The 15,601-nt window shown below is 37.3% G+C and overlaps 1 protein-coding gene across 6 annotated transcripts; it reads right to left on the minus strand.

Annotated features, from left to right (window-relative positions):
* Nucleotides 1–3,421: 3,421 nt before the first annotated feature.
* LOC104214102 (pentatricopeptide repeat-containing protein At4g19440, chloroplastic) lies at nt 3,422–14,500 on the minus strand. Of its 6 annotated transcripts, XM_009763724.2 has the most exons (6): nt 11,646–14,500; nt 10,833–10,935; nt 10,650–10,700; nt 4,886–5,031; nt 4,361–4,704; nt 3,422–4,173 (listed from the first exon to the last, which is right to left on the minus strand). In XM_009763724.2, exon 1 carries the CDS (start codon nt 14,269–14,271, stop codon nt 11,752–11,754), a length of 2,520 nt encoding a protein of 839 aa, XP_009762026.1. In that variant the 5' UTR covers nt 14,272–14,500; the 3' UTR covers nt 3,422–4,173; nt 4,361–4,704; nt 4,886–5,031; nt 10,650–10,700; nt 10,833–10,935; nt 11,646–11,751. The 6 variants fall into 6 exon arrangements, with proteins under 6 accessions (XP_009762026.1, XP_009762023.1, XP_009762025.1 ...); XM_009763721.2 differs by lacking the exon at nt 10,650–10,700; XM_009763723.2 differs by lacking the exon at nt 10,650–10,700 and having other exon boundaries at nt 3,422–4,275.
* Between the last annotated feature and the right edge of the window lie 1,101 nt (nt 14,501–15,601).

Genomic DNA, 15,601 nt, shown 5'->3' on the forward strand with positions numbered 1-15,601 from the left:
GTAAATAGGAAACAACACGTAAGAGCTTCTCACTTTCTTCTTTTAGAAAAAAAAATATATTACCAGATTAGATTCACTTGTAAACTTTCTATAACTGAATATGGTAATTCCATCAACGAACACGTGTCTATTATAGCCGTCCTTAATTCCACGTTGCCGAAAATGTGGACATTATTATTTTGCCACGTTACAGTTTGTGGTGTTCTAGCTTATCCTAACCTCATGTTTTTATACTCTTCTTTATTTGTTTTTGTTTTATATAATTATTTTGAATCACGTGACACCTCCTTATTTGTTGAAACTTCAAATTTCCCCTTCTAGTTCCAAAAATTGTGCTAACATCCCATGTGTAACATATTAGGAATTGGAATATTAGCGTGAATTTTGGATTTAGGTATAGCATATGATAGCATTAGCATTTTACTACATGTCCCAAACTATTACTCATTCACTTTGTATTATTTAGAATGATGTCATTCAATTGTATATATTCGTATTATTTTTAGAGATAATTTACATACATATATAAGAAAATTATTAGCGGAGTAATGTTGAATAAAACACCTTAGCAAAGGATCATGTGCATGTTAGGGCTACATTGACCATTGGAAGGAAAAGGAAAAAAGAAAGAAGAATAAAGTTGCTGAAAGATTTTTCCTTCAACTTTTTGTAACTAAAAGCGGATAATATATTCCTTTGCTTTTGTGAAGGGAATATATGTTTCCCTCCCTTTCTTACTAAGATTAGAAATATGAGTTTTTTGTTCGGTAAATTCAAATATATATACGCGAATAAACAAAATAAAAATTTCACCAAATAAAATATGAGTTTTTTTCTTTTCCTTTCCTTTGTGTGGTTGGGGGGGGGAAGGGGGGGGGGGTATGGCGGCTCGGGTGGGAGCTATATAAGCCTCTAGGGGATCATGAAAAGCAATCATAACACCAAATAGTATTCTTTCAGAACTTTGGAATATTTGACGACAAAACAGAAACATAATATTCGACCAAATATCAGTTTGTTCTATAGAGAGCAAAAATGGCAGAGACATCAGTGGTTCCATTAGATAGGAAATCATCAATAGAGAATGAACCTAGAACTCTCAATCTTCATCAAATTCAGTTTGCTAGGGTAATTCCTCTTCCCTTATTCATTTATTCTTTTCCTCTCTTTTTTTTTCTAGTTATTCTTTGCTGCATCTGAAAAATAACTTAACTCATTGCTTTCCCCTATTTTCCACCATAAACGGATTTCTTACACATATGGGAACTCGATCGAAGCACTCATTTTGCTAACAAAATTGATTTACTAGAAGTAGTTCTTTTTTATAATATTGAACTTCAAACAAAGTGTTAATGGTTCTTGATTTTTGAAGCAGGATGCAGCACTTTACGTTATAAATACAAGAGGTTTAGAAGAAGCTATGAGAATTTTCACAGAGGTAATTTCTCAATTCTCAAGCCTTATATATGTAGAGATAATCAAAAACTTTTTTTATGTTTGGTATTTGTTTTACTATTGCTTCCTGAATATTGTTTTATACTGGAATAACCAATGATTGTTGAAAACCATTTAGCTTAAGATTACTTTGAACGACAAATCAATAGTTGCTGTTGCATATTACTCTATTTTCTCGAATTATTTGTCGTGATTTCTAAAAATAATTGTCTCAACTTATTTGTCATTTTAGAAGTTCAAGACAAAATTACGTATTTTTTTCATTTATTCTTAGTAGTAATTGTCGATGGAGATAGCACATAAATAAAGTAATATTCATCAATAAAGACATGTTATATCTTAAAATATAAATAAGGATAAAATAATTAGAAATTTCTTCAAATTAATAATTTTTTAAAGAGTTTATAAAAATAAATACGATGATAAATAATTTGAGATAGAGGGAATATCAAAAAATGATCGAGGGGGTGTGGGGGTTGAAAGGGGGTGTGTGTTAAGAGGAGCCAAAATGGTAGTAGTAAAGGTTAGGTACTAATTGAAAGGAGAATTCGAATACCACCCACACAAAAAAAGTGCGAGAGAAAATACAATATTGCTGAATACTACAGGACTAGGTTTACGTGTACTACTATTATTTTTCCTTAGTGGTAGCTGATAAAATAAGGGTCTTTGTTCTTGTTTATTTACGTAGTGTAATTGCATGGCGCAACTGGATTGCGTGGTTGTTAGTTGTTAACCACCTTAGACGAGTTTGCCAATAAATAAAAAGATACGTGGTCCACAACACTTTGCTTTAGGCTAAAGAATTTTTTATGCATTTTGTTTTATACTTTTATTTACGTTGCTAGTTTGTAAATTTCAATTTATTGAAGTGATTGAATATACGTTTGCCTTCACAGGGATTGGAACCAGTTGTGCATTGTGTACATGACAAGGACGAGGAAACTATGATAGATGAGGAATTAGAGAGTTCGTCACATCCTTTAATTAGAGACATTGCTACTGCTCCTTTTTAATGTAAATTTAGCTTCTCTTAGTGATTACTATATCACAAAAATGAGTGGCTTTTTCGCCCGAGGCTCTTGTAGTTCTTATATTCTTTTTACTTTTTGTTTTCTCTGTACAAAGTATATACACAGCGCTTGAAATAAAACATGTTTAGTTGTCCCTATTCCTTTTATAGTTTGCTCATGGAACATGGCTGTCACCTCATCCATATTACGGCGTATATAAATTCTATTCAAAATTCACTAATTTGTGTTTCCTCCATTTTAAAAAGATTTGCACTATTATTATTTGGAAAGCTTACGAACATTTTTTTAATATTTTGAATTATGAATTACTATGACTTACAATACTTTTATGCAGTTTTTGAAAATAAAACAAAAACTTGAAGAATTTATGTTCAAATTTACCGTTAAAGTTTAAGTACTTTGACCTTCGTACTTCTACTTCGAATCAAGCCAATTTTTTTGAAACGGAGGGAATAGTAGTTTTTTCATTTCCTTTTGGCCAACGGGACTTTTCACTTGTTTGCAGGCTATAGATGTAAGTTACATATGTTAATCTATATGGGATAATTTATATCAAGATTTCAGTATAAAAATGATATCGATTTTATCTAATCTCTATAACCAAATAGCCCTTATGTGATTTCTTTAATCAACTTTCAGTGTGCTGCTTAACTGATTTTGCAACTCTTCCTCTGGTCAAAATAGATGCTCTCCTTCTCTTCTTGCATCACAATGACACCACGCATAAAATTAAGCGTGTCAAAGCATGCTTGATTACTGTTTAAGTCAATTCGAAAGGCTATAATTTCACTATTTGGATCGATCAACAAAGCATTACGTTTATATTGGGACTATGTGTTACCATTATGGTCCAGTAAAAGGGCAGTCTGTGAGGCATAGACATTGAACATTCAGTATGAGCACCAATTGGTCTAAATTAAAGACATACTTCCTCAACATTTTTAATGTAGCCTTTTGAGCTCCGGCTCGTCTATTTTCATCTAACAGAATATCATTGTCACAGCATGTTTCTCTTATTACATTTTTCTCAATACAAACTGAATATAAAAATGTGATGACTTTAGACCAGTATATATCACTGGTGCAGCCAAAGGTCAGTTGCTAAACTAAGAACAATTGGTAGTCATTGAGATGGTAATCGAAAATACAGAAAATGGTGAGTGAGTCCTATCATAAGCTCTGTGGTAGATGCCACCTCGCCTCCTTTCTATGAGCTCTAGGTTACATAATTTTTACATGTACCACTTATGGAACCACAACCACATCTAATCAACCACTGAGGACTCGGAAGTGTTTCCTTGCAAATGTCTCTCACAGTTAATCTGTTTGATGATCGAATATGACAAATCCACAAGCAATACAGCCTCAAATCATAGACGGCAATGCTGATGCCCTGGTTGTGGTAGCAAAAAGAGCAGTCCTCTCTGGAAGAAATCCAACCATTAAGACTTACCAATTTAATCAAACTCGCACTTATGCATGCGGGGTTGTATCCGCAACGTTAAACATTTTGCCTTGGGTGATGCCAGTTCCTTCAGTAAGTTTTTGTTAATGCGGTATGATACAATTGAAAAGCCTCTCTTACTTGCAAGATCATCAATGGAACTGTTTCGTGCTCCGCTAACATGCCAATCCCAAATATATTGCTCGACTGCTATATATTGATGCATCACGCATTGAGAGCCTACAAAAGCAACGTCCTCACATGGTATCAACAAAAACAGAGACGTTTCTGAGCTTATATCAAGAAGACTATCCTTAATGTAATTTGGGAGGACCACAAGAGCTGCAAGATGGGAAGGTTACTCAATGAAGAACAAGTATATGCAAGCACGAGGAACTGATGGCTAACTACATAGAAAATGCATTACCTATTAGCTGTGGGAGAAGCAAGTGTTGATGAAGCAAGACATCTATAGCAGATGAAGCGCAGAACATACACGGCACAATCTCTTAGGTGACAAATGCAGCAGAATTAATTTAATTGAATGGATACGTAGTGACATTCGATGCTCTCCGAGATGGTCCTAGGGTAAGGTGGCCCTGCCATTTTTATCATATCTGCATGAAGATTCCCCGTAGCTGAAGTAGGTCTTGGCTTTTCGAGTGCAGTTCTAGGCACAGTCTGCTCCATCATACAAGGGCATGGAGTTGGTTACAGCAACAAAAAGCAAAGTGCTCAGGGGCCAGGGCAATCTTCGACTTATCTGCTATACTGTGGCGGGAGAAGTTTGAGGCATTAGAATCAGATCCCGACAATGTATTTTCAACCTGTGACAACAGGTTATCTAAAGAAATAGGTAGTTTCTTGTCTATGTAAGAAGAATTATTTGTAATACTAACTTGCACTAAAACAAAAAGTATTGACATAAGCACTGGTTGACGAATATACAAACCTCTAGAAGGAATAAAACTCATTATCTTTCATCCAATGTGGTCCAGCCCTTCCCCGGATCCCGCGCATAGCAAGAGCTTAGTGACCGGGCTGCCATTTTTTCTAAACTTTCGTCCAATGCCAGTCAACAAAGATGTGAAGATGACACTGTCAATAAAAAAAATTATCAAGAATCTTTTATGGGTTTTTAACATTTTTCAGCAAACTTTTGATTGCATATCTAAATTGAATTTCAATTTGCAAGACCTAGCTTTACTTCAGACATTAGATTATGGTGGCACTACTGATAAAGTTTTATTAGTCTACAAATCAAAATTTAAAAAATGTCACTTTCATACAAAGTGGATACACAGAATTGTCTTTCACTCAAAAGCATATCATTGTTCCTTTTTTAAAATGATAATTAGAGAATTCGAAAAAAGAAAACAATAAATAAATAGCTTTATTTTTTCTAGCTAATTCTCCTCTCGGCGCACGTTAGTGGTGAAACTTACCGTACGCCTAGGCCGGAAATGGCTAGGGGCAAGACGAAAAAAGCTGCGAACAAAATTCAATTATCAGAAGTGAAGATAGAAAAGGTGAATCGTAGAGCAATTGAGAAGCCTGAGCTATTGGAAAATCGATCTGGAACAGGGTATATTCAATCACCAACTGGGGTTTCAAACCACAACAATGAGGGCAAGCACACTCCGCCGATAAGGGGCAAGGAGGCTATAAGTGATGTACCAGGGAATGAGGACACTACAGGGACAGTAACTTCTGTATCGGGGATAACTAAGCTTATCTCAACAACAAGGGTTGCGAATAGCGGAGGCAGTGGAATTGTAATGCAATTGAAGGAAACTCAAAGCCCTAGGTCTGAGTCTGGAAGAGCTATTCCTGATAAGTTTCAGCAGGAGACCCCTACTGAAGAGATAATGAAGATTGATCAGACTGATGCTACCAAATGTGTTCCTACCTGAGCCAATATTGTCACCGGGAATAAGCTGACCTCAAGGGGAATGAAACTGGACTTCATAGCTCTGCTGATACAAGAAGGGGAGATAATTGTGGAATTGAACCAAGAGGAGATTGAAGAAGAAAATAAGAAGTGGGAGCATGCTATTATCTTGTATGTCATTGGCAACTCACCAACAATTGGAGCTGTTGAGAGATTCCTTACCGCTCAATGGAGGTTCGCTCAAAAACCACAATCAATTATCACAATGAAGACTATTTTGTGATCCGGTTCAGCAGCTATGAGGAAAGGAATGAGGTATTATTCTCTGGTCCACAAACTATTAACAATAGGTCTGTGATAATGAAGCCATTGAGTTCTGAATTTAATTTCTATGATGAAGTGCTACGAACTGTGCAATTATGGGTCAAATTTCCCAATTTGCTGCTTAACTGTTGGGGAATATGGACTCTTAGTCGTATTGGTAGTGGCCTAGGCAATTTTGCAGATGAGTGTACTACTTCAGTCGCTCATATCTCGTTGCTCGAATGTTAATTGAGGTCGACATTACAAGACCCCTGCCAAAAAAGGTGAAGGACTCTAGAGGAAAGATATTTGAGTAGGAGATAGTTTATGATTGGGAACCAGAATATTGCTCATCATGTCTACCCATTGGGCATGATTGTAAGAGAGTGATAGAAAGGAAGCCTCAACCTGAGCTAGCTAAAGGAAGGAATGTCATCACCAATCAGGTTTGGCAAAGGAGTGAATCAGTAGCAGATATTCGAAAGGTGACACATGTTCAGCAACAGGGTATACAAAAGCAACAGAAACAACCGGAGAAGGTAGCCAAGGAAACAGGGTTTCCTATTCAGCCAGAGAATAACAATGAACAACCTCAAACGAAGGGTGGAAAGCTATTACAGGGAAATCAGCTGCTAAATCAAATAAAGTACCGAGTAATGAGGGTGGAAACATTGGCACAAAGAATGGATTTAGTCCATTAGTTAAGCCAACAGTCAATCATACTTTGCAGGGTCGTCAATCATTTGAAAGGGGACAAAGTAGCCAGATAGGAGCTGGGGATATCACACTTTCTCTATTCGTTTCAGTATGAGTCTGATTACTTGGAATGTAAGAGGAATGAATAAGTCCTATAAGTAAAAGGAGCTAAATGGGTTTTTAAGGGAGAATAAAATGGGGTTGATAGCAGTATTAGAGCATAGAGTTAAAACGATGAAGGAGGCTAAAATAATTGCTAAGATTGCAGGAGGATGGAGTTGGATTTCTATTGCTACAAGTACCAGCAAGGAAAGAATTTGGGTCTTCTGGGATCCAAATGTTTTTGACTTTAATGTAATAGACATAAGTGCTCAATGCATCCATGGAATGGTGAGAATTTATGCACCAACTTGTTGTTTAACTTCACTGCTGTATATGGATACCACACAATACAAGATAGAAGCGGTTTATGGGAGAGACTCGGGGAGCTAGCAGGAGTACAACAGGGTATGTTACTTGGACTCTCCGAAAATATCGTCGGATGCGTGTCAGATCCTCCAAAAGTAGTGCATTTTTGGAGGATCCGACACGGATGCGGCATCATTTTGGAGAGTCCGTGCAACATAGCAACAGGGCCCATGACTGGTAATGGGTGATTTCAACACTATATTGTATGCTGAGGATAGACAATTTGGGGGCTCCTGTACAAGAAGCAGAGTTAGAGATTTTAGAGAATTTTTGTTTGACACTGACTGAGTTACAATACAATGGTAGGGACCATACCTGGACAAACAACAATGTGTATAGCTGGATCGATAGGACTATAGTGAATGCAGAATGGATGAATGTATGGCCAACTTGGAAAATGATAGTGATGGAGCCTTTCTTTTCAGATCATTCCCCTTTAAAACTTACTCCTGATGGGTGGCAGGGGAAGGGTGCTAGGCCATTCAGATTTTTCAATTCCTAGCAGAGCATCAAGACTTCTTACCATTGATCAAGGATTGCTGGGATAGTATTGGTACAAATGCGTGTATGAGGCAGATATGGTATAAGCTCAAGGAGGTGAAGCAAGATATGAAGAAGTTGAACACAAGACAATTTACGAGGGTAGACAGGAAGCTAGAAGAAATAAGAAAAAATCTCCGGGTGGTACAACAAATGGGAACTCAACTGTTACACGCTAATTTAATAGAAGAGGAGGAGTTGAGATCACAGTTAGAGAAATGGGAGCAATTGAGGAGAGTATATACAAGCAGAAATGTAGAATCAAATGGCTTGCGTTAGGAGATTCTAACTCTGCTTATTTCTTTGCTAACATGAAGAACAGGCGTGGGCAGAACTCCATTAGGAATTTACAGTCACTTCAAGGGGGATTGCTACATACTGAAGCTGATATAAAGGAAGAAGTGGTGGCTTTACCCACAATTAATCCTCAGTTATTCAAGATGGGCTGTACTTAACAGAAATCAGCAGAAGCAGTTAATCAGTCCGATTAGTAGTGAGGAAGTAGTTTTGAAAAGGATAGTAGTGAGGAAGTAGTTCAAGCACTTAAACAGTATTGATGATATATACTAAGGCCCCCCAGTGTGACGAGCTTAATGCATATTTCTTCAAAAAAGCCTGGCCAATTACAGGTGATGAAGTTACACAGGCTGTTCTACATTTTCTTGATACAAATGAGATGTTTAAGCCCATAACTGCACATCAGTGACATTAATTCTCAAGGTCAAGAACCCTTCAACTGTCAAGGACTTTAGACCTATATCCTGTTGCACAACAACATATAAAATCATCTCTAAAATCCTAACCAGAAGACTACAGGGAGTTGTGGATGATCTTGTTGATAACTGCCAGACGGCTTTTGTCCCAGGGAGAGTCATTACAGACAGCATTATTATGGGGCATGAACTAGTTGAAGGGTATGGAAGAAAGGGTTTATCACCTAGATGTATGATGAAGCTAGACATGCAAAAGGCGTATGATTCCTTGGAGTGGGTGTTCATAGAACAAATACTTATTGGGTTGGCTTTTCGTTAAATGGATCATGAGTTGCTTGAAGACAGTGTCTTACTCTATTCTTATTAATGGGGGGCCAATTACACCATTTGATGCCAAGAAAGGCCTGAGGCAAGGGGTTCCATTATCCCCCTTCTTGTTTGTACTAGCAATGGAATATTTACAAATAGTATAGAAGACCCTAAGACAAAAGCCAGATTTTAACTTCCACCCTAGATGTAGTAAAATGCAGATAGTGCAATTGGGCTTTGCTGATGACCTTCTGATGTTTTGCCGGGCCACAGTGGTGATGTGATATTAGTCAAACTGATGTATGATTGTTTCCAACAGTTTTCATTGGCTTCAGGATTGATAGTTAAGAAGGCCAAAAGCTCAATCTTCTTTGGAGGGGTGCCGCCCGAGGATATTCAAATAGAGATTCTTAGCTTGTTGGGTTTCCTAAAGGAGCACTTCCGGTCAGATACTTAGGGGTGCCATTAAGTTTCAAAAGATTGACAGTAATGCAATGTCAGCCTTTGTTTGACAAGATGGTTGAAAGGGTTACCTTATGGACAACAATGTACTTGCCCTAAGCAGGGAGAAGTCAGCTCATTAAAAGTATTTTGTTCTATATACAGACTTTCTGGTCACAAATTTTTGTATTGCCAAAAAAGATTGTTACATTGGTTGAGATTGTATGCATGAAGTTGTTGTGGACGGGTGGAAATGACTTAAGCAAGAAAGCTTTATTGTCTTGGGACAAAGTGTGTTTACCTAAGTCTGTTGGTCGACTAAATGTGTCAAATAAAGCATTGTGGAATAAAGCAGCAAATTGTAAGCATTACTGGAATCTCTGTAAGAAGAAAGATAGCCTATGGATTCAATGGGTTCACACTTATTATATAAAAGGAAAACCTCTTTGGGGAATATGTGCTAAACAAGCATCGTGGATGGTAAACAAAATCCTTAAAGCCAAGGAGTTCTTGGAGCAAGCAGACATTTCTTTTGATGAGCTAATGGAGATACAACCGTTCTCTATCAGGAAGTTGTATATAAAGCTAAGGGGGGAGTTTCAAAAGTTACCATGGAAGAAACTAGTTTGTAATAACACGGGATACCCAAAATGGATCTTTTTGCTGAGAATGGTGGCCCGTGGAAGGCTGTACACCAGAGATAGACCGGTGAATGGGGAGTAACGGGTAAAATTGTATGTTCTTTATGTGATGTAGAAGTTGAATCTGTAATCCACTTGTTCTTCAAGTGTTCTTTTGCTGCTTCAATATGGAATTAATTGCTTAGATGGCAGGGTGTTGATAGACAGGCAATGGGGTGGATGGATGAGCAAGCATGGGCAATCTAGTTCATGAATGGTAAAAATGTCAAACCAGAGATCTATAGAATGAGTTTGGCTGGATGTGCATACTATATCTGGCAAGAAAGGAACCAACGGATATTTCAGGATAGAAGGAGAAAAGATGCTACTCTGGTGAGACAGATTGTTCAAGACGTACATGTTCGAGGTGCAGGCAGTAGAAGAATAGCAGGCCAATTGAGAAGAATGAATTACTATCCTTAGTTCTGCTAGTTATGAATGTAGTAGTTATGATTGTTATAAATTTTGAAGTTTTGTAGTAGGGTAGATTGTGGAGTGGCACATTCCTGCCTACCTTGAGGGTTTTTAGAACTGGTTGCAAATACTTATTTTTCCCTGGTATATAAAATCTCTAATTACCAAAAAAAAATATAGAGAATTCATTGATAATTCACCAAGATGGTGTGCTAATTTTAAAAAGGTGTCATAGTATTTGGAACAGGGGCCTCATGAAACCTTAATATCAGCTTGGGTATTCACAGCACCAGTTGGAAAATCAATTGTTTCCTATATCAGTAAAGAAATGAGCTAAAATTAGAAAAGATCTAAAATGTGAGCAAAAACAGACACAAAATTTAGGAGGCGGCACAGAAAAAGGGAGTATACTACATGTATCAGAAAGGCTTACAAAAAGATTACCGTAGAACCATCCACCAGCTGCCAGGATCCTTTATCTTCACAGCATTAGAAACTAACTCAAAGCACATGGAAGAAATCTGGACCCACGATGATGAGTCAGTTCCTAGGAATTAAACAAAAAAAGAGGCAAAAAAGAGAATTTAGCAATACATGTTAGAAGAGGAAATGAAATTGATAAAAACAATGAAAACATTCACATAAGTTCCCACAGAAAGTAATACAGAATGTAAGTTCATGAGGGGACTTCTGTATTCTCACAACGAGACGAAAATTATTGGAGGTTTAAGGACTGAAAATGTGAAACAAATCTTTCAGCACTGAAGTTTTGAGATAACTGCTTAATGTTGAGGACAATGCAAGAGCACTAAGTTACTATCCCGATTAACGGATCAGAAAGCAAACAGGGAAAAGATAAAAATGCATGGCTTTCTCATGCAGATTGAAAACGCAAAATCATATGATAAAAGATGAATACTGAATGCCATGCAACTAGATGAGATGCCATGCAACTAGATGAGATGCCATGCAACTAGATGAGATGCCATGCAACTAGATGACACAAGAAGTTCAAAAAAGGAACGAAGGATGGTTAAGGTGGCAACATGCTGAAACCGGTCGAAGATGTTAATGCATCCACCTAATATTCAAATCTCCAATACTATTGTCTGGGACAGCTCCCCTACCTCTTAGAAACCACATATAAGGGTATTAACATGTTGACACAATCCCATTTCCCCTAAAAGGAAGGAATAGGTGAAATAGGATATAATTGAGAAGAACAAATCATTTAAGTTTCAAAGATGACAGTCTAACCCAGTGTGCAGAAGTGTGCCATTGCCATGACTCCGTTATGTCTTTAGAAACGTGAGGTTGGGACTATTCTGACCAGATGAGTGTCCGAACCTTGTGTCAGTTCATTTCATTCTTGGTTAGCGCTTGCTGATCTCCGGGGAAGCAAATTAACTAAGGAAGTATATGCAACTTCATCTAAACCAACTCCTGTAAGGGAAATACGATCTAAAAGTGAAAAGGCTTCTTCTACTTCCCCTTCCTTCAGAAACCCCTTTGTCAAAACGTTATAGGTGACAGAATCAGGAGTGATTCCCTTCTGTAACATCTCGGCAAAAAACTCCTTAGCTACTTTAACTTTACCAGCTTGGCAATACCCATCAATAATGATTGTATAAGTTATCTTATTAGGTTGTATATTGTGTGATGACATTTCCTGCAAAATGCTCCTCACTTTATCCATCTGACCCAATTTACAATAACCTCCAATCAATGCAGTATAACAAACAACATCAGGTGGAACTCCCTCCGTACGCATTGCATCAGTAAGGTTCATCGCATCCTCCATAAGCCCGATATTACTCATGCCATGTATGAGAGTGGAATAAGTGACAACATTTGGTAGAATACCCCTACTTCTCATGTCATCGCGAAGTTTAAGGGCTTCTGTCACATTCCCGTTTCTACAATAAGCTCCAATAAGGGTGTTATAAACAATTATATTTGGGACTAAGCCTTGTCTGAGCATCTCATGGAAAAGGTCTCTGCCCTTTCCAAGTTTATCAGCTTTGCACAAACCATTTATTAAGGCCCCATAGGTATAAAAATCGCAGACAAGTCCCTTGCTTCGACATTCATCCCATAGCAACAGAGCTTCATCTATTTTACCTTTCTCGCCAAGCCCATGTAGCAGAACATTGTAAGTTGAAATGTCAGGTGCGATTCGTTGCTTTACCATTTCTTCTCTCAACATAAAGGCACCATCTAAGTTTCCGTCTTTGCAAAACGCGCACATAAGAGTATTATATGTCATGCTATCTATTTGAACACCACTATCTAGCAGCACTTTCAGCATCCGAACAGCCTCTTGTATGTTACCAGCTTCACAAAGCCCATGAATTAGAGCATTTGAGGTCACTGTATTGGCCGTGAGCCCTTTCATCAGCAGCATATGCCAAAGCTCAACTGCTTCTGAATGCTTCCCTTCCTTGCAAAGCCCACCAATTAATGTGGTCAGCAACCCATCATTTGGTTTCAAGCTCCTTAATATCATTTCCTTAGTAAACTGTAGTGCAGAAACAAACCTAGAATTTGTACACAGTACAAGGATAACATTACTAAATGAACCAGGATTTACGCTCAATCCATGTAACAACATCTCCTCTAAGAGTTCTTCAGCTTGACTAGCTTGATTTACCTTACAGAAGCCTTTGATCAGTGAATTGCAAGTAACCGAGTTGGGGAGAATTCCTTTTCTTAACATTTCATCCCTTACCTTTAGAGCTTTCTGGATATTTCCTGCAGAGCAATGGCCATTAATAATGGTATTGTACATCACTTCATTTGGAACAAGCCCCTTGTTTGACATCTCTTTCAATAGACAATCAGCTTCATCATATTTCTCAAGTTTCATCAAACAATTAATAAGCATGCTATAAGTGATAATACTTGGCTTTACACCATTTAATATCATTTTTTCCTTCAGACAGAAGGCATCTTCTAAATTACCATTCCTGCAAATCCCGTTAATGAGGTTATTATAAGTGACAACATTTGGCACGACACCCATGTTTTCCATCTCACGAAACAACTCTTTCGCCTCGTCCGCTCTCCCTCCTTTACAAAAAGCATTGATTGCAGTGCTAAACAAGTAAACATCAGGTTCAACACCATCCTTCAAAACTCCGAAAACCTCATAACTCTTCCAAAGCTCATTCTCTTTCACAAGAGAACTCAACAAAAAGTTACAAGTTTTCAAAGAAGGATACAACCCCCTACTCGCCAATGTCCTGAATACATCCAATGCAGCATCAAACCCAACATTCTTGAATTGGGTACAACATAAATGAACCAAAAGATCAAATGTCCTAACAGCAACAGCAAAATCAGACACTCGACTTAACTCCGCTAAAGAAACAGCAACCTCTAAATGCTTCTGTTGGGAACAATCAAACAATGCAGGTAGTTTCCCATCAATTAACCTTATCAAAAGTACCCTAGCTGCATCATCATGATTCGAGGCAACGAGCAAACGAAGCAGAGTACAATAAGATCGAACACTGAAACTAAAAGCATATGAACCGGACGCTAGATGGAAAAATTTCAAAGCATTCAATGGTTTTAAAGATGAATGAATTTCCAAGAAAATAGCATCAAACTGAAGTGGAGTCAAATGGGTCAGCAAATCTTTAATCTTTAACGAATCTACATGTGGGTTTGAGAGAACTGAAGTAACCCATTTGCGCAAATTCAAATCAAATACCTTTTGCTGTTTACTTTCTGAGCTGGGGTTAGGCTGCTTAGAAGGTGTTTGATGTAATGTCTCACTAATTTGATCTGAAGAAGCAGTATAAATCACACAGGTCAAAGGACGTTTAATATGTGAAAATATAGCAATCGTTTTGGGAATTTTCAATCTTCTTACGTCCATCTATACTACTATTCTATATGTATAAAATTTGTATAAGAATCTGTATTCATGTGTGAGAAGAAAAATAGTCCTTTCTGAAATAGGGTTTAGATGGAGATGGAGATGGAAATAGAAATGGTGGCAATGATGCCATGTATGTGAGGTTGTGTTGGAGGAAGAAAGGCCACGATTTGGCAATGGCGTAGAGGGTTTTGGTAGTTTGAATGGAGAACCGCAGACTCAGCTAACTTTTGGGCCTCTGAATGAAAAGTCAAACTAGGACCAATAGCTAGGTTTTGGGCTTGTCCCTCAAAAATAGTAAAAATGGCGTATAGTAGCCATGTGTTGTGGCAGTCTTTAATTTTTATCCAGTAATTATAATGCTCAGTAAAAATAGCCACTACTTATAGAAAAAAGACAGTTGTATCTTTTCTTCAATTCTTATATTCCCAAACCCTTGTTTTATTCATTCAGAAGAGGGAAAATTTGAGAGCGAATATTTCAGGGTTTTCGTGTGTTCTCAGCATCTGTATCATCCTCGCATGCAAACGAGTTGTAGTTAATCTTTCTCCTTCTTAATCTTCTCTGTCATATTCTATGCATCGAATGATTGAACTGGTATTTTTTTTTCTTTTATGCATTTTTTGTTTTTGTATATGTGTAATCGCGATCAATGATGTGTCAAGTATGTGTGAAATTTCAAAAATGATCATTATAAGTTGATTCAGTATCGGAGAAGTATCGTATTTTTGTGATGCTGTTATTCAGAACTTTTTGGTATTGAAATGTGAAATATGTTTGGGTCAATATATTTGATTTTGTAAGGACATTTCATAAAAATAATGTAGGAATTCATAAGCTAACTGTGTTTATGAATTTTTAGTTAACCGTGTTCATAAAAGATAAGGACCAAACGACATTAACTTTTGAACTTGGAACTCAAAGTTAAGGACTGAGTGTCCTTAACTTTTGAACTTGAAACTTGAAGTTAAGGATCAAGTGTCCTTAACTTTGGAACTTGAAAGTTGAAGTTCAGGACCAAGTGTCCTTAACTTTCCAACTTGAAGCTATAAATTAAGGACTGCCTGTTTTTACTTTTTTAACTTGTAACTCTAAGTTAAGGACCAAGTGTCCTTAACTTTTGAACTTGAAACTATAAGTTAAGGACTGCCTATTCTTACCTCTTTAACTTGTAACTCTAAGTTAAGGACTGCCTATTCTTACCTCTTTAACTTGTAAGTCAAAGTTCAGGATTAAGTGTCCTTAACTTTTGAACTTGAAATTCAAAGTTAGGGACCATGTGTCCTTTAGCTTTGAACTTGAAACTTGAAGTTCAAGACCAAGTGTCCTT

The sequence above is a fragment of the Nicotiana sylvestris genome, chromosome 5 (assembly GCF_000393655.2).
Source record: "Nicotiana sylvestris chromosome 5, ASM39365v2, whole genome shotgun sequence".
NCBI lineage: Eukaryota > Viridiplantae > Streptophyta > Magnoliopsida > Solanales > Solanaceae > Nicotiana > Nicotiana sylvestris.

Coding starts and splice junctions, on each gene's coding strand:
- LOC104214102 (XM_009763721.2), bottom strand. CDS start 14,271: ATGGACGTAAGAAGATTGAAAATTCCCAAAACGATTGCTATATTTTCA.